Source organism: Pelophylax lessonae (genome assembly GCF_965119305.1).
Source record: "Pelophylax lessonae genome assembly, chromosome: 4".
Classification (NCBI taxonomy): Eukaryota; Metazoa; Chordata; class Amphibia; order Anura; family Ranidae; genus Pelophylax; species Pelophylax lessonae.
This window is the reverse complement of record NC_138771.1, coordinates 628,635,453-628,655,252: the sequence shown is the minus strand read 5'-3', so window position 1 is coordinate 628,655,252 and position 19,800 is coordinate 628,635,453. Positions and strand designations below refer to the sequence as shown.

Here is a 19,800-nt window from a genome sequence, read left to right as displayed (position 1 = left end):
CGTAGCTGTGTACGGGAGCCGGAAAACAAATCACCACCATCAGAATTTCAAAGGGCGTACATTTTTCATTGCATTTTCTCACTACCTATAACGGTTTAGGAGGCCCTGAAATGTCAAGATGCCACAAAACCCCCCCAAATGACCCCATTTTGGAAAGTAGACACCCCAAGCTGTTTGCTGAGAGGCATGGTGAGTCCATGGAATATTTTATATTTTGCCACAAGTTTCGGGAAAATTACAATTTTTTTTTTTAATTTTTTTTTTTTACACAACGTTGTCACTAAAAGATAAATTTCTCACACATGACATGGGTATATGTGGAATGACACCCCAAAATACATTCTGCCGCTTCTCCTGAGTATGGGGATGCCCCATGTGTGAGACTTTTTGGGAGCCTAGCTGTGTACAGGACCGCGAAAACCAATCAACACTCTCAGGTTTTCTAATGGCGTAAATTGTTCATGTCACCTCTGCACTACCTGTCGCAGTTTCGGAGGCCCTAAAATTCCAAGATAGCACAAAACCCCCCCAAATGACCCCATTTTGGAAAGTAGACACCCCAAGCTATTTGCTGAGAGGCATGGTGAGTCCATGGAATATTTTATATTTTGCCACAAGTTCCGGGAAATATATATATATATTTTTTTTTTTTTTTTACACAAAGCTGTCAGTAAATGATATATTGCTCACACATGCCATGGGTATATGTGAAATGACACCCCAAAATACATTCTGCTGCTTCTCCTGAGTACAGGGATACCCCATGTGTGAGACTTTTTTGCAGTCTAGCCGAGTACAGGACCCCGAAAACCAACCTCCACTTTCAGGCTTTCCAAAGGCGTAAATTGTTGATTTCACTCCTGACTACCTATCACAGTTTCGGAGGCCCTAAAATTCCAAGATAGCACAAAACCCCCCCAAATGACCCCATTTTGGAAAGTAGACACCCCAAGCTGTTTGCTGAGAGGCATGGTGAGTCCATGGAATATTTTATATTTTGCCACAAGTTCCGGGAAATATATATATATATATATTTTTTTTTTTTTTTTACACAAAGCTGTCAGTAAATGATATATTGCTCACACATGCCATGGGTATATGTGAAATGACACCCCAAAATACATTCTGCTGCTTCTCCTGAGTACAGGGATACCCCATGTGTGAGACTTTTTTGCAGTCTAGCCGAGTACAGGACCCCGAAAACCAACCTCCACTTTCAGGCTTTCCAAGGGCGTAAATTGTTGATTTCACTCCTGACTACCTATCACAGTTTCGGAGGCCCTAAAATTCCAAGATAGCACAAAACCCCCCCAAATGACCCCATTTTGGAAAGTAGACACCCTGAGCTATTTGCAGAGAGGCATGTTGAGTGTTTTGCAGATCTCACTTTTTGTCACAAAGTTTTGGAAATTGAAAAAAGAGGAAAAAAAATGCATTTTCCTGTTTTTTCTTTCTTCATTTTCCAAAAAAAATGAGAGCTGCAAAATACTCACCATGCCTCTCAGCAAATAGATTGGAGTGTCTACTTTGCAAAATTGGGTCATTTGGGGGGGTTTTGTGCTATCTTGGAATTTTAGGGCCTCCGAAACTGTGATAGGTAGTCAGGAGTGAAATCAACAATTTACGCCCTTGGAAAGCCTGAAAGTGGAGGTTGGTTTTCGGGGTCCTGTACTCGGCTAGACTGCAAAAAAGTCTCACACATGGGGTATCCCTGTACTCAGGAGAAGCAGCAGAATGTATTTTGGGGTGTCATTTCACATATACCCATGGCATGCGTGAGCATTATATCATTTACTGACAACTTTGTGTTAAAAAAAAAAAAAAAATTATTTTCCCGAAACTTGTGGCAAAATATAAACTATTCCATGGACTCACCATGCTTCTCAGCCAATAGCTTGGAGTGTCTACTTTGCAAAATGGGGTCATTTGGGGGGGTTTTGTGCTATCTTGAAATTTCAGGGCCTCTGAAACTGTGACAGGTAGTCAGGGGTAAAATCAGCAATTTACGCCATTAGAAAACCTGAAGATGTGGATTGGTTTTCGGGGGCGCGTACACAGCTACGCTGCCAAAAAGTCTCACACATGGGGTATCCCTGTACTCAGGAGAAGCAGCAGAATGTATTTTGGGGTGTCATTTCACATATACACATGGCATGTGTGAGCAATATATCATTTAGTGACAACTTTCTGTAAAAAAACAACAAAAAAAAAAGAAATAATAATTTTCCCGACACTTGTAGCAAAATATAAAATATTCCATGGACTCACCATGCCTCTCAGCAAATAGCTTTGGGTGTCTACTTTTCAAAAAGGGGTCATTTGGGGGGTGTTTGAACTGTCCCGGCATTTTATGCTCAATCTTATCCACACATCACCCACTCTTCTAACCACTTGAAAACCAAGCCTTTTCTGTGCCTTTTTGTTTACATGAAAAAATATTTTTTTTTTACTAGAAAATTACTTTGAACCCCCAAACATTATATATTTCTTTAAAGCAGAGGCCCTATAGAATAAAATGGGGGATGTTGCAAATTTTTTTGTCACACGGTATTTGCGCACAGATTTTCCAAACGCAATTTTTGCGAAAAAAATACATTTTTTTTTAATTTATTTCACAAATACACTATATAATTCCAATTTTTTTGGTAAAATTTAAAAGATGATCTTATGCCGAGTTCATAGACACCTGACATGACATGCTTTAAAAATTGCGCACGCCTGCGCAGCGGCAACAACGTACGTACATTTTTAAAAACTTTAAAAGTCTCTACAGGTTACCACTTTAGACTTACAGAGGAGGTCTACTGCAAAAATTACTGCACTCGATCTGGCGATCGCGGCGATACCTCACATGCATGCTGAAATTGCGGTTTACATATGACACTAGACCAACGCTTGCGTGTGCCATTGCGTGCAAGCACGGGGGGAAAGGGGGGGGGCTCAATTTTTTTTTTTTTTTTTTTGCTTTTTTATGTTATTTTGACACCTTTCCTTTAATTTTTTTTTTTTAAATCATTTTTATTGTTATCACAGTGAATTTAGATATCCCCTATGATAGCAATCGGTAGTGACAGGTACTCTTTTTTAAAAAAATTGGGGTCTTTTATACTCTAGATCTCTCCTCTGACCTTAATGTATCTGACCACGCCAAAATTGGTGTGATAAAATACTTTCCCAATTTCCCAATGGCCCTGTTTATTTCTGGCGAAAAAGAAGTCATGAAATGCTCGTAGCCTCCGGCATCTTAGGCCATAGAGATGATTGGAGCCATTCTAATCTTCAATTAGCTCTATGGTTAGATAACTGAACCACCGGCTGCACTCTCGGGTTAACCGGTGGGACAGGAGAGCCCGAGAAAAACCACGGAAGGCTTCGGAAGGCGGCGGTGGGGGGGGGGGAGACCCCTCCCACTGCATGTAAAAGCAGTCTAGCGGCCAATTACCTGCTAGGATTGCTTTTACATGTTAGCCGACCGCTGGCTGTAAAAAACGATACCAAGATGATGCCTAAATCTGCAGGCATCATCCTGGTACAACCACTCAAAGTCCAGCAACGTACCAGTACATTGCTGGTCCTTGTTTGGCATATAGGTTTTTTTTTTTTTCATGCAGCCTGTGGGCTGAACGGAAAAAAAGAGAACCTATCAGAAATCAGCACAGGAATAATGCGTAGTATTACTCATCATTAACCGCCCAAACAACCACCCACTGAATTTAATGATGGGTATACACGACACTATCCACGTATACCAAAATAGGATTTTAACTGCAGTGCTGAAATCAGAAAATCACCACAGCTGCTATCAGCAAAGGTATCCATATATGCTGAGCGCAAACACTGTTTGTGTCAGAATATATATAAAATCAATGCGTGGTAGCCGACGAGGGACCTGCAAGAGAAACAGGTCACAAAAGAATGAAAAAACAAACAAAGTACATTAAAAAAAGTACATTAGGAAGAGTAGGACATATAAAATGACTGACACAACAAAAGTTTTTGGATTCTCATCATTAACCGCCCAAACAACCACCCACTGAATTTAATGATGGGTATACACGGCGCTATCCACGTATACCAAAATAAGATTTTAACTGCAGTGCTGAAATCAGAAAATCACCACAGCTGCTATCAGCAAAGGTATCCATATATGCTGAGCGCAAACGCTGTTTGTGTCAGAATATATAAAATCAATGCGTGGTAGCCGACAATTACCTGCAAGAGAAACAGGTCACAAAAGAATGAAAAAACAAACAAAGGACATTGAAAAAAGTATAGTAGGAAGGAGTAGAAGGACATATAAAATTACTGACACCACAACAGTTTTTGGATCCTTTTATTTTACTTTCTAACTGTTCCTTTATTTCTTGATTTGGGAGGGAGTGCGATCTTCTGCGATCTTCTCTTCCAGCTTGGGTCTCTCAAAATGTCGATGGACATCCAACATCCTTCGAGACCCTGTGTTTATGTGCCCTACACTGTGTCGTGCTGTACCCTACACTAATACTCTACTAGTGTATGGTAGCGCTCAAAACATTCCCCGATGCAGAGACCAGGATGGTCAGGACATTTGGGACAATAATAACGGGTGTCACGCCTAAATCCGCGCCTGCTACAGACACGACATCGTCTTTGGGGTCGTATTTGGGTAGGGGTACTCGGGAGGGCATAAGGAAAATGCCTCTCATGCAGCCGGCTCACTGCATCTGGAAGGGGAAGTTGGGCAGGCATGCCTCCTGGGTACAGGTAGGCAAGGATGACCGCTTCCTGGAATTCCCGGAAGGGTCCAGTTCGTCCTGACGCCTTGTATAGGACAAAGGCGTTCAGCATAGCCAATTGGAAAAGGTAAACAGACACTTTTTTGTACCAGCGTCTGGCTTTACGGGCAACTAAATACGGCGCCAAAAGCTGGTCGTTAAGGTCCACCCCTCCCATGTTAAGGTTATATTCGTGGACACAGAGGGGTTTCTCCATAACGCCAGTTGCCGTAGGGATTTGGACTGTCGTGTCTGCGTGAAGGGAGGACAGAACATAAACATCCCGTGTATCCTTCCACTTCACCGCAAGTAATTTGTCCGTTTTCAAGCAGGCTCTCGCCCCCCGACTAAGACGGGAATTAACAAGCCGTTGGGGGAAGCCCCGGCGATTAGGTCGCACGGTGCCACATGCGCCAATTTGTAAATCAAGCAGGTGACTAAATAGTGGCACGCTTGTGTAAAAATTGTCCACGTACAAATGGTACCCCTTTCCGGATAAGGGTGACACCAAGTCCCAAACAATCTTACCGCTGCTCCCTATGTAGTCTGGGCAGTTCGGGGGCTCCACAGTGCTATCTTTTCCCTCATAGACACGGAAATTAACTGTATAGCCTGTGGCCCTGTCACAGAGCTTATACAACTTGACCCCGTATCTGGCACGCTTGCTGGGGAGGTACTGTTTGATAGCAAGACGGCCAGTAAATTTAATCAGGGACTCGTCAATGCAGACAACTTGTTCGGGGGTAAACAAGGCTGCAAACCGCTGATTGAAGTGGTCTATGAGGGGCCGAATTTTGTGGAGCCGATCGTATGCAGGGTCTCCCCGAGGACGACAGATTTCATTGTCGCTGAAATGCATAAATCGCAGAATTTGCTCGTATCTCCCCCTGGACATGGAGGCAGAGTACATGCGCATATGGTGAGCTGGGCTAGTGGACCAATATAGCCGCAATTCACTTTGTTTAGTTATGCCCATGTGGAGGGAAAGGCCCAGAAAGATCTTAAATTCGGAAACCGTTATAGGATTCCAGCCGAATCGTCTGGCAAGGTGCGAATTTGGGTTGGCGGCGATAAATTGTTGAGCATATAAATTTGATTGATCCACAATAGATCTGAAAAGATCTTCCGTGAAGAACAGCTCAAAAACGTTCAGGGGCGTAAAACCAGCTGTCTCCACGTGGATTCCAGGTTGGGCGGTGAATGGGGGAAGTACTGGCGCTGTAGAATCAGTGGGTTGCCAATTGGGATATGCCAGCGCATCAGGGAGGGCACTATGGGCTCTACGGGCCTGTCTTCGAATACGCGGTGGCTGCGGGCCACTACTTGTGCTAGCCACCGCACCAGCTTCAACTGCACTTAGGGGACTCGCCACGTCACCAGGTCTTACTGCAGTGCTGGTTGTACTAGGTCCAGGTTGTACTAGGCCGCTGGCGCTTGCCAGGTCGCCAGAAGGATGAGCGGCACTAGTACCCACACTCTGCTCCATACGAGCACCCTGCGATTCCTGCATTTCAACAACACCAGAATGGGGTCGGGTACGCCTGGGTCTAACAGGGACCCATCTGTCGTCGGAGCTGTCTGTCAGGGAGCCGCTGCTGTCATCTGGTTCGTATAATGACCCTGATTCTGCCGGTGAGGCTTCCCCATCGCTCTCACCTGACATGGACATTATACTGTAAATAGCTTCATCACTGTACGAACGTTTAGACATTTTGGTAACTAAATTTACCCGTACAGTGATGCGACTCACAGGTAATAAAAGCACCTGGTTGTCGAAGACTATTTCAAGCGCTACCAAAAAAACTGCTAATGCTAGCAGGGATCAGGCCTGACTCTGCTAACACAGCGGTTTTGTGTCTTGTGTTTTTTGTAAGTGACAGTAATCTATTGATTACTACACTTACCTGGGTGAAAGGGTTAAACGCAGGTGCTGGCCGGAATCAGTGCTGATCGTGCAAACACCGCGTTTTGGGAACCCTAAACTATGGGGGCGCTAGTATAGCTCTGATCAGATCAGATATTGATCTGTTCAAACACTATACTAGAAATGGAAGTGTAGGTGCGTGCGTGTGTGGTGATCAAGGGGTTACTTCTAAACTATGCGCCGGGGATCTGGGGGGGGGGGTGGCGGGGACCCTAAACCTCCTTTGGGAAAGAAACTAGCTAGCTAGAGCAACCTCAAGTCACAATGACACCAATACAAAAATACAGTAAAAACAGTATATTATGTGTGTATTAGTGCTAATGTGACAGAGGGTGTAGGGGTTAACGGGATGTGATCAGGGGGGGATCAGGGGTTTAAATCTTTATTGGAAGGGACTGGCGGGTATCCTAAGGATAAAAGGAACGGTGGCAAGCGCTAAACCTGGTCACAAGTCACACTTATACGGGTATATAGAAAATGCTATATACTGTATACAGTGTGCGTTGTGGCAGGGGGTGTAGGGGTGATCAGGAGGGGATCAGGGGATTAAATCTTTATTGGGCGGGTGGGGGGGACCCTAAACCTGCTTGGGACACAAACTTAGTCGCCTGCGCTAATTCTGATCACAATGACACTAATACAAAAATACAAAAACACAGTATATTACGTTTGTATTAGTGCTGATGTGACAGAGGGTGTAGGGGTTAACTAGCGGTGATCAGGGGGGGATCAGGTGGGATCAGGGGCTTAAATCTTTATTAGGGGGGGGTGGCGGGTAATTCAAGTGGAAAAAGGGGGGTCGCAAGCGCTAGACCTGACCACAAATCACACTTATACGGGTATATAGCAAAATGCTATATACTGTATACGGTGTGTGTTATGGCAGGGGGTGTAGGGGTGATCAGGGGGGGGTCAGGGGCTTAAATCTTTATTGGGCGGGTGGCGGGGACCCTAAACCTTCTTGGGACAGAAACTTAGTCGCCTGCGCTAATTCTGATCACAATGACACTAATACAAAAATACAATAACACCGTATATTGCGTTTGTATTAGTGCTGATGTGACAGAGGGTGTAGGGGTTAACGGCGGTGATCAGGGGGGGTTCAGGGGGGATCAGTGGGTTAAATCTTTATTAGGGGGGGGTGGGGGGTAATTTGAGTGGAAAAGGGGGGGTCGCAAGGGCTACACCTGTTCACAAATCACACTTATACAGGTATATAGGTATATGCTATATGCTGTATATAGTGTGTGTTGTGTCAGGTGCTGTAGGGGTTAATTGGGGGGGGCGATCGGGGGTGAAATGTGCCTATCTAACTGTGTATGTACGTGCTTGGTGCTGTACTTACAATTAGATGTGCTCTCCTCTCACGCTGGATCCAAAAAGACCGTTGGGAGGGGAGGGCACATCTCCTCTAAGCCTGTGTTTACATTTCACAGGCTTAGAGGGAGATCTGATTGGGCAGGACCGATCAACAGGTCCAGACCAAAAATGATTGGCCTGGACCTGATGACTGATCGGTTCTGAACCCAATCGAGTCATCGGCGGGACCGCGGGTGCGCGCGCGCGCGCGCCAGAGCGGCGAAGGCTAGTGACGTACCGCTACGTCACTCTGCCTGGCCGGGGCTGACCGCCGCAGTATATAGTCGTGCGGCGGTCGGCAACCGGTTAAGCGAGCCATACAGTTCAGTTCCATGTAGTGGAAAAGCGCCGCTGTACCGTACCGTACCGTACCAAACCGTTCCGTACCGTACCGAACCGTTCCTACACCGTACCATGCGGTACCAGCAGTGGAAAAGCACAAAAGCGAGCCGAACCGTTCGGTTCCATGCAGTGGAAAAGCGCCATAATTCAATCAGTTTCAAGGATGAACAAAAAATCAGACATATAAGAACAAATCCTCTCTGAATAAAATCTCCAGTGAATATAAAGTGCTAGAATAAACCCAGATATATGTGCAAACGAAGGGCTTCCATACAGTGTGGAAAATAATTTATCTACCAATGTGGCAAAACTCTTTAATACAAGCCATGGTGAAGATAAAACAGCTTTACAGGTTCAAGTCATTGACAAGGTTAGGGTCCCCAAAAGAGGGAGTGATGCCTTTCGACTGCTGTCCCGGATGGAAGTTTTTTGGATTTTCCATCTCCAGACCCATATTCCCCAAGGACTAAATTTTGAGTGGGATGTCAGCCACATTTATGATTGAGCCCAGGGAATACTTCCCTCCAGGGTATATTGTCCATCTACCCCTCCCCCTCGTCTCTCGAGGGAACCCCCTCCCTTTATACTTTGGTTTGTCCACCTTGTGTGTCTCTCTTTATTGATTTTTTATATTTTCCACGTTTAACTTTAAGTGTATTTCATAGATGGAGCATAATGGGTAATTGCGGGAGGTGATTGAGTGATGTAGTTTTGATCATCACTATGTGCCCACTTTCCCTACATGCACATTCTGTGATTTTACTTGTATGGACATAATTTTACAGGCATCACCCATTTAGGGCGCAGTATTCTTTGGGACATATTTTGTGGCCACGAGTCTATACTGTGGTCTTTATGTAGCTATACATTTTGAGAATTTTACATTATGGTTTTTTTCTTTTTTACTTATGTGTCATCTTTTTCCTTTTTTTTCTCCTCTCTTTCTCTTTTATATGTTGGTTTGGGTGCAATGCATGTTTTGAAGAAGGGCTCTGTAGCACAATTATGCACAATATGCTATTTCAATGAGAAAGTTCTGCTTAATGGGTGCTTGTCTTTAGAACGGTCTGTGAGTGGAAGACAGAGAAATCACACTCACCACCGTCATTAGTTCCAGTATCTCAGTCCCAATGCAGTCTCGTATCATCCAGCTTCCTTGCTTGGGCTCTCTCACCGCCTTACACCTCTTCAATCCATGCTGAAAGTTTCCCTGGCAGCACTAGCGGCGTTGGGTCAAACATGCATGCGTGTTTGACCCAACGCAGAATTCCCCGGCACAATTCCGTTTGTATTAACTTATATTCCAACTTATGTATATATCATTAACATTAATAGGTGGAGTCTGGATGTGGTGTATGAGTGAATAAGTGGATGCGTATAACATGTGCAGCTACCTATTCTCATGTCTGTTACTGACAACATTATCATTTTTTATCATGTTGGTGAAGGTTTTTTGTGATAAGTGGTCCTTTTTTAGTATAAATTTCTAATTAATAAACAACCTGAATTAATACCCAAGTGTCCATATATGACCTTCTTGTGGGGGAATTATTTTCTCCTTCTTTCCCTATCCCCCTCCCCCCCCTCTCTATGTTGGTGTAATGATTAAGCACAGTTGCACTGTGTGAAACACATCTACGTGGACTGGTTGGTGTTTTGTTGTGCCCCCTTGGTTATCCTAATAAAGGCATTTGGAACTCCAGCAATGTGCGGCCGTTTCTTCTTATCCTGATATTGCTTACGGAGGCGAGCCGGGGCTGGCACTCATGTGGAGGTTCCATCAGACTCATTCATCTCACCTAGAACAGCAGACTTTTCTTACCTTTACTGAGAGAGAGGGAGTCTGAGAGAGGAAGGGGAGAGGAGAGGGAGGGCTAAGAGAGCAGATGGCTGAGAGAGAGAGGGGGGGCTGAGGGGAGCTGAGAGAGGGAGGGCTGAGAGAGAGGGGGGGTTCTGAAAGAGGGAGGGGAGGGGGGAGACTGAGGGAAGGAAGGCTGAGAGAGGGAGGGGTGAGAGAGAGAGGGGGGTTGAGGGGGGCTGAGAGAGGGGGGTGCTTAGAGAGGAGGGCCAGGAGAGAGGAGGGTTAAGGGGGGGCTGGGGAAGGAGGGCTGAGAGAGGGGAGGGCTGATAGAGGGAAGGGGTGATAGAGGGAGAGGGGGGCTGAGAAAGGGAGGGGAGGGGGCTGAGAGAGGAAAGGGGGCTAAGAGAGGGAGAGAGAGGGGGGCTGAGTGAGGCAGGGGAGGGGGGCTGAGTGAGGGAGGGTGGCTGAGAGAGGGAGGGGAGAGGGGGGCTGAGAGAGGGAGGGGAGGGGGGCTGAGAGAGGGAGACGAGGGGGGCTGAGAGGGAGCACGGCTGAGAGGGAGGAGGGGCTGAGAGGGAGGGGAGAAGGGGCTGAGAGGGAGGGGAGGGGGCTGAGAGGGAGGAGAGGGGGCTGAGAGAGCAAGGGGAGAGGGGGCTGAGAGAGGAAGAGGAGAGGGGGGCTGAGCGAGGAAAGGGAGGGGGGGACTGAGAGATGGAGGGGAGTGGGGGCTGAGAGGGAGGGGAGTGAGGGGGGAGATGAGAGAGGCCCCTAGCCATGTCCCTAAACTGAAGTCCCTCCTCTGTCCTATTGTCCCAGTCTCTGTCTGCAGATCTGCAACCTGCAGGCCAGGACTGTGTGTGTATGATAGTGATGACGGTACAGTACCAGTCTGTCTCCTTGTCCTTGATGATGATCAGCTTTAATCCTTCTAGCCAGGCAGTGGCTCATGGCCGTCCTCTGTGCCCCCAGTCACTCTGTCCTCGGAGGACAGTCCTGGCTCCGGCCCTCCTGGCCTCACATAATGTTAGAGAGCAGAGACTGAGAGAAGGTCGGAGCAGTTAATGCTGCTCTGGAAGTGTGGGGTATGGTAAGCTGCACTTGCCCCACTTCTTCTCGCCTCTTTGGTGGGCAGGGTCAGGAGAATAAGCTCAAGGAGGAGGAGACGGTGCCGGTGGAGCTCTTCTCCTGAGTCCCGGGCTGGGCTATCTTAGGTCCACCTGCATATTTGCCCTGGGCTCGACTGGTTCTCTCAGTGATTACTGCCGTGTGTGGCGATAGATGCCCGGCTGGCTGCCGCCTGCTCCCCAAGGATGCTGCTGTGCTGATTGCTGCCGCAGCCCACAGTGCGCCAGCCTGCCACAGAACTTGACTCTCGGGGACATGGATCAATATCATATAAAGGGCTATTTGCCCTGCGCTAGATTGCCCACACAACTCGGGACAGTACAACAGCGCCCCTGGCCCCAGGGTGGTAGCCCCCCTGCCTCCCCCCACACTAGACCACTGGTCACATAGGTGCTGGGTAGGGAAGGGTTAGAGGACGAGGCACAGGCACTGACAGGCTCCAGACGCCCTCTCCTCCCAGTGGAGAGTAGGTAAGCCAGTAGCTGTGACTGCGCCCTAGGCAGCTGCTTATATTGCCTAGTGGTAGCGCTGGCCCTGGTTGCAGGGCAGTTGCAGGGCAGCCAAGTTCACCTGAATAGGTGGTCTTCGGCGGCAGTACCGCCTCCCGAATGCAACATGACATTTAAATTTTGCGAAGTACAGAATTGTGGCTGCGGCATGTGTACAGCCCTGAGCCACTGCATTTCTTTGTTTGGGTGGGTGGTAAAGCCTCTTTTCACATATTTTACTCTCAATTGAAGTCTGTGGGGGGTGAATCTTGGTATTCCCATATGGCCATTTGTGTGGCTGACAAGCAAGCTATTGTGAAACAAATGGCATGGGAAACCAGATATTGCCATGGGGTATATGTGCTAATGCCAAAATTACAATTATTTTTATTTTTTTATAAACAAACACACGCACAAACAAGTACTAAGTGGCTATATGGCTACTGCAAATCCACCCTGTAATAAAATAGAGATCCAGGCAAGGTAAAAGCTTTGCCTTTCACCCCCATATCTCAGATCAACAATAAGGATTTCAATAGGCATAGGGAAGTCCCTTTCATGACCGATTTGACAATTTAGGCTATCCCCTAGATTTAGGATGCAAGAGCAATGCCATTGTACCTAGGACTCCTGGACATCCACTGGGCCTGATTATGCCTACAACCTGCAGATCACACTAATATACCAAGAGCTGTAGATATAACAATTTTATGTAGGTGCTCAACGAGATTTAAAAATAATTTAAAAGGTTTCTTCAAGGTAAAATGTTAAAAAAGGACCATCCCAGGGAATAGCATTCTCTACCTCATACTATAAATTGTGATTTCAGACTTGTTTTGGACACCACCGGAACTCCTACGTGATCCATTGTCAAATTTCAGAGGAACCTACAGAGGGGATATCTATGGTTTGGGCATTATAATGCAGGAGGTCATCATTAGAGGAGTTCCTTATTGCATGCTGGAGCTTTCTGCAGAAGGTATGACTGTGAAAATCTGTAGTTTCTCCAAAGTAGAGGGCTTCAGCTCTTTTTTATGATTGGATACCATCTAAGGAATTTAATAAGAATTCACAAAGTAAATTAGAAGGTTTCACAGTAGCATAATGAGCTAAGAGATATATTTGCTAGAAGTTTGAGAAACCATCTTGTGCCATGCTGTTGGTACTTGGAACACCTTAGCTTTAAAGTGAACCTGTGCTTGGCGCATGTAGGAAAAATAAAAAAATTTAACATATTCACCAGCCCTTCTGTCCTTGCTGCACATTCTTACCTTCCTGTCACTCCTCAGTCACTCTGTTAGTTTCAGGTCCTCCTAGTTGGAGCTTAAAAAGAACTAAGAACTCTCTCCCTACCACCATGTGATAGTGCTTGTGCCTATTGATTGAACAAGCAGCCACCTAGCACTGTAACCTGGGTATAAAGGAGATTAAAGTAGACTAACATTTTTGTTGAGTGGAGAAGGATTAGGGCGCCTGTCAGCTTTTTTTTTTTTTCAAATTCAATGTTTATTGAGGAGAGAAAGGCATACAAATCAACATAGGCAGTGAATTGAAATACAGCCGAACATCAAGAAACAGCGTAACAGGGGGCGTAAATCATGTAAACACAGCCGTATGCAAGAAATGATAACACACATAGCATCAGAGTATGTCTCAGGATGGCAGGCTCCCAGGGAGAACCACACCCCTACCGGCATCTGTCACATGGCTGGCATACAGGAGTGAGGAGGGCATCCCACGGGGTCGCCAGTCCGATAAACCACAAAAGGCATTAGTGTCATGTATACCTTACGGTAACGAGAGGGATTTTCAGAGAAAACAGGTATAGGAAGGATAGAGCAAAGATCAGGAAGTGCCACGCAGGAAGAAGGGAAGAGAGGGAGGGGGGGGGGGGGAGGGCAGGACAAAAAAAAAAAAAAAAAAACAAAGAAGGGGGGTAGAAGGGACAAGGGGGGGGGGTGGGAGGGGAGAAGGCCACCTATGGTGTCCGAGTCAGCTATGCGACAAGGTCTTGGTATTCTGCGGTAGAACTGAACTCATGCCAGTAGAACCATCGCTTGAGGAACCCTTCTCTAGTGCCCCTCTTGGCCGCCAGCAGGTCCTCCATCTCATTAATAGACGCTACTTTGCGCAGCCACATTGCCACAGTAGGAGGATGGGATTGCTTCCATAGGAGAGGAATACAGCTCTTGGCCGCTGTTAGCAGTAGCGGCAAAATCGACTTCCGATAGGACCCCCTCGGGAAGCTATGATGATGCAGGAGGAAGAGGGCTGGTTGCAGGGTGCCTGTCAGCTTTTTATTGCTGCCATTAGGGAGATTCACTCTCTCTTTTTGTCTTGTTTACCGTCATCCCTGAAGTGAAAGAAAATCCCAAATTTTGGGTTGTCACCATAACAAGAATAGTGCCGAATTCTTCCAATGGGCCCATAAATACAAAGAATTCAAGGCTTTCCATACAGCAATGAGACCCAGTCATAGAAGAGTGCTGTGGTAAAATGGCGGATGGTGCCATGCCACTGCTACCAGGGTGAGAGGCCTCAAAGTCAATTGTTTATGTTGGTGACACTAAAGTGTTCCATTTATTTTTCTAAATTTGGTGTGTTGGGTATATCTTAGATTGATCTTCTAATCAGGATATTAGGTTTGTGAATTCTTAAAAGATTCAGGGCAAATTAATGATATTGAATATTTTTAAGATCAGGACTCAGAAGTCTTGAATACCTAAACAAATGCATTTTTTGTTTTGTTAGTTTTTTTTTTTTTTTTCATTCACCTTTTGCTTCTTAACATTTTGGTTTCTTCACAAAAACCCCATGCTCTCTTATAGAAATGAAGGAAGATTATAAAGAAAAGGATTTAAATTGTCATGAAGCTACATATTGTGATGACCATTGTTTCCCTAAAAAGCTTCCATATGATTTCATCTAAGCTTCTTTATTTTTTTTTTTTGTATTAACCATGCTTTTTTAGAAATAATCAAAAAGGTTCGCCGCCCTCCCCCACTTTGCCGCCCCTCTGTCTCCTTGGACCAAGCTCCTCCAGAGTGTATCCATTTAATGAAGCAGTGTTGGAGTGAACATCCAGACAGGAGACCCAACATTGACCAGATCTTTGACCAGGTAGATCAATTAACAATTTTGCTTCCATTTGTTGAACTAGTGCCTGTATTAAAATACCGATTGACTGTTGCATTTATTATTTTCTAAGCTAGCATTTTGTATAAAGAACCCATATATAGCGGAAACACCAAATTTTAAATTACAGTATACCTCTGGTTTGCTTTTTTTTATTTTTTATTTTTTGAACTTTGGTGGAAGCCATTATAATACTAGATTGTGTAATCTGATACACTTGGAGTTCTCTTTAAAAATGTTTTCCTACAAGATTTACACAACTTTCTCACATTTTTAAAGTGGATTCATGTGGGAAAAGATGTAAATCCTGGGTAAAAGTTGGGTGAATCTTGTTTGAAAAATTTTAAAAATAGACCACTTAAAGTATACTTAAGCCAAAATCTTTTTGTTAGTTTTGGATAGAGTGTTAAAACCCAACTCTAGGAATAACAAAAGAAACCCTTGTAGTTGGCCCCTATGCACTGTAAGGGTTAAATGCTAGTTAAAGTAATTGCAAATGTAAATTTTTTTAAATACCAGGCATGTTATATTTACCTGTAGATGTATATTAGGAGCTGCGCCAGACATATATTAACCACTTTCCCACCGCTCACATTGCTGCTACTGCAGCAATGTGGCTCGTTATCGTCCAGCGACGTAGACCTACGTCGCTGGACTCCTCCCCCTGTAGGCGGCGCTCGCGCGCCGCCGGAGGCGCGCTCCCGCTGTTTTCAGTCACAGCGGGAGTCGGGCCAGGGGAGGAGCGGCGGCGATCGTCGGGGAATCGAGTGTGGAGATCCGCCCGCTTGTGTAAACAGAGCGGGCGGATCTCCTAAGTGACAGGCAGGGACAGATCGCAGTGTTCAGCATAGCTGAACATCCGATCTGTCCTTGTGTCACTCAGTCACCTCCCCCCCACAGGTTAATAAGCACCAGGCATACATTAACCCCTCCCTCTCCAATAAAATTAACCCCTTCCCTGCCAGTGTCATTTTTACAGTAACAGTGCATATATATAGCACTGATTACTGTAGTAATGTCACTGGTACCCCCAAAAGTGTCAAAAATGTCAGTCAAGGGTCCGATCTGTCTGCCGCAATGTCGCAGTCCCGCAAAAAAAATCGCAGATCGCCGCCATTACGCGTTAAAAAAAAAACACCAAAAATGACAGAAATCTTTCCCTTAGTTAGTAAACGCAATAACTTTTGCGCAAACCAATCAAAATACGCTTATCGTGATTTTTTTTTACCAAACATATGTAGCAGAAAACAAATTGGCCAAAAATTTTAAAAAAATTAGATTTTTACATTTTTTTGGGGGGGAATTTCATATAAAAATTTTTTAAAAATATTGTTATTTTTTCAAAATAAACGCTCTTTTTTTGTTTATAGCGCAAAAAGTAAAAATCGCACAGGTGATCAAATACCACCAAAAGAAAGCTCTGTTTGTGGGAAAAAAAGGACGTAAATTTTGTTTAGGTACGGCGTCGCACGACCGCGCAATTGTCAGTTAAAGTCGCACAGCGCCGAATCGCAAAAAGTGGCCTGGACGTAAGACAGCAAAATCCTCCGGTGGTAAAGTGGTTAAACAATCTATCACAGTAATACAGTCCATGAACAATCTAATGGAGTAGAACTGCAGGTAGAAAGAAAGGACCAGATCCAATCAGCCAATCACCAGTGAATAGTGAGAGAGATGAGTTACACCCTGTGCTGACACCCGTAGCTCCTTACCGGAACTTTTGACCCTCCTGTCACAGAGTGGTCAAACAGGCATAAGAGCAAACAGCGCTCGGTGTAAATTATGGTTCCTAGTCACATTCCTCACATTCCTTAGCAGGGAGAGAGAACTTCACAATTCACAGATGTACAATGCCTTCACAGGACCCCACAGAAGTGTCTTTCACATGCAGGCTCAGAAAAAAGACAGAGGGGCAACCAATCGTGAAGTACATCGAGGCACATAAATTTATTAAAAAGTAATGCACTTACATAGTAGACAACATATAACAGCATCAATGGATAAAACCGCGGTATGTAGCGTGCTCAGCTGCGATACGTCCGCCTTACGCGTATCGTCAAACATCTATGACATAGTATGATGTCTACTATGTAAGTGCATTACTTTTTAATGAATGTATGTGCCTCGATGTACTTCACGATTGGTCTTTTCTCTGAGCCTGCATGTGAAAGACACTTCTGTGGGGTCCTGTGAAGGCATTGTACATCTGTGAATTGTGAAGTTCTCTCTCCCTGCTAAGGAATGTGACTAGGAACCATCATTTACGCCGAGCGCTGTTTGCTCTTATGCCTGTTTGACCACTCTGTGACAGGAGGATCAAAAGTTCCGGTAAGAGGCTACAGGTGTCAGCACAGGGTGTAACTCATCTCTCTCACTATTCACTGGTGATTGGCTGATTGGATCGGGTCCTTTCTTTCTACCTGCAGTTCTACTCCATTCGATTGTTCATGGACTGTATTACTGTGATAGATTGTTTAATATATGTCTGGCGCAGCTCCTAATATACATCTACTACTTTATATGGACTGTGATCTTCCTATTGAGCTAGCAGCCTTGTGTACATATATTTTATATTGTCTTAGTATTTTTCTGTCTTAAGCGCAAATATCATTCCCTTTTTTATGTTATATTTACCTGCTATGGTTTGAACAGACTAGCCCCAATCCTTCTCTTCTGAGGCCTCCCACAGGTGCTCCTGGCTCCTTCCCCTTTCTGAGTGCCTCCATAGTGCCTCCATAGTGAGCCACTTGCTATAGGGGCTCTCGTGCAAGCTCAAACCAATTGGGTTCACCGAATGTGGAGCATGGTGGCATCCTCTCCCCCACACCTCTAGCACCGGTTAGGAATTAATGGGAACATTGTATGAATCATAGCAGAGCATCTACACCATCTGTTTAGTAGCTTGTATTTCTTTTCTTGTGTTCTTGTACCTATTAACACACAGCACGCCTCAGCCCCATCTCCGCTTTCTCCTCACAGGTTGTGATTGACAGCAGCAGGAGCCAATGGCTGCTGCTACTGCCTCCATGTATAGTGAGGCGAGAGAGAGTAGAGAGAGCTGCTTGTGGCATAGCTTAAGGCACCCTAGCGGGGACACTGTCAAACTGCATTGGCTAACGCCTAAACCTTAGGCAGGAACTGCGGTCATGTGAAATCAACATTAAAAGAGAAGTGTGAAAAGAGTAGAATAAATTGCGCTCAGCACTTAAAACACAACCAAAAAGTGCTTGTGTGCATAAATATGTGAATAAATGGTTATAAATAAATAAATATAAAATCCTAAATGTGAAAAAAGTCCATGGTAAAATAAATATATATATATCAACAGTCCTTAAAGTGCCCAGTGCAATACAGATCTCTCAGCAATGACTGAATATCACTCTAACTTCTAACATCAGTTGATCCCCTGATGACGTCAGCGCGTCTGACGAAACATGCGTCGGGAACGTGATACCGTGGAGTTCCGGGTTGGTGATACGCAGGAGCAGAGGAGCGTCCCGTACACCGAACCCATGCTGCTTTTACCGCATGAAGGCATTTGTTTCTAATGTTTGAGTAAGTGCAATTTCATTAATAAACCCTAATATTAGAACATACTACACTATTGGAGTTTCCTTATCTTTCTCCCCATAATATCCTGGAATTACTTGGAGTTCCTTATGCGAGCTGAGCCATATATAAAGGGACCTGAAGGATAGCTTGGAGGCATTTGTGGACCATTTACGCTGCTTTAGACCCCCTGTAATTAAGGGGTCCACCAGCTTTGGTAAGAAGTATTTACCCCGAGCACTGGGTGGAGAAAGTCCCTTAAGGTGGAGGTCCCTCACTTGAAGTTAGAGTGATATTCAGTCATTGCTGAGAGATCTGTATTGCACTGGGCACTTTAAGGACTGTTGATATATATATATTTATTTTACCATGGACTTTTTTCACATTTAGGATTTTATATTTATTTATTTATAACCATTTATTCACATATTTATGCACACAAGCACTTTTTGGTTGTGTTTTAAGTGCTGAGCGCAATTTATTCCACTCTTTTCACATTTTATGCGTTTTATACGTTTTTATTGCAGCTTGCACTATGGAAGCAATTCCTCTTATATATATTTAATTAATATATTTAATTAATTTATGACAATTTGATTGATTAATTTATTATCGAATATCACCATTTTTGCGCAGTTTCTTTTGGTCCACCAAAATTTTTTTATTAAAAGAGAAGTATGGGAATTATTTTTATTCAAGAATCATACCTACCTAGGTGGATGCAGCATCTTTTTGATCAAACACCACTAATCGATCGGTTCTCAGAGCTCTGTGAGCAGAGATCTGGTGACTGTCAGTCACCTCTGTCTGTTCTGCCCCCACCCTGCGCTCACTGGAGCGCTGAGTTGTGGAAGGGGCTGGTTCAGGCTCTCGGCGGCTCACTGAAAGGCTGAGTCACGTGCTGGTCAAGGGTTCTGGCAGGATCCTGGCCATATTGTCATGATATTTTCACAGCCTGGACTGGCTCTGTGATGTAAACTGACAGCTGGCTTCAGCCTACTGTCTGCTGAAAACGGGTCACAGGAGTGCAGAACGAACTGTACTCCTGTAAACCACAGTAGAAGTACAGCCAAACGAGCTTTAGCTGTACTTCTCCTTTAGGGCAGGACTCCATAGTTAGAAGCGAGCAGTACACCTGCACAGTCAACTCCTTATAATTCTTGGTCATTAAACACTATTAGCACTTCAGGCACAACTTGCATTAGAGAACCCCTCTACCAGTGTGTAGCATTTCTGATCCGGTACCTTGGAGCATGTACCAGTCTCAACCAACTCAGCAGTCCCATCAACTCACTCCTAGTGACAACATCCATATGTTACTAT

The 19,800-nt window shown here is 44.9% G+C and overlaps 1 protein-coding gene across 1 annotated transcript in view; it reads left to right on the top strand.

Annotated features, from left to right (window-relative positions):
- GUCY2D (guanylate cyclase 2D, retinal) overlaps positions 1-19,800 on the top strand; it is a 143,794-nt gene that overhangs the window by 103,705 nt on the left and 20,289 nt on the right. The window contains exons 11-12 of the mRNA XM_082256558.1: positions 12,623-12,772; positions 14,765-14,913. Of these exons, the coding sequence (XP_082112684.1) occupies positions 12,623-12,772; positions 14,765-14,913 (299 nt within the window). The remainder of the gene's footprint in view (positions 1-12,622; positions 12,773-14,764; positions 14,914-19,800) is intronic.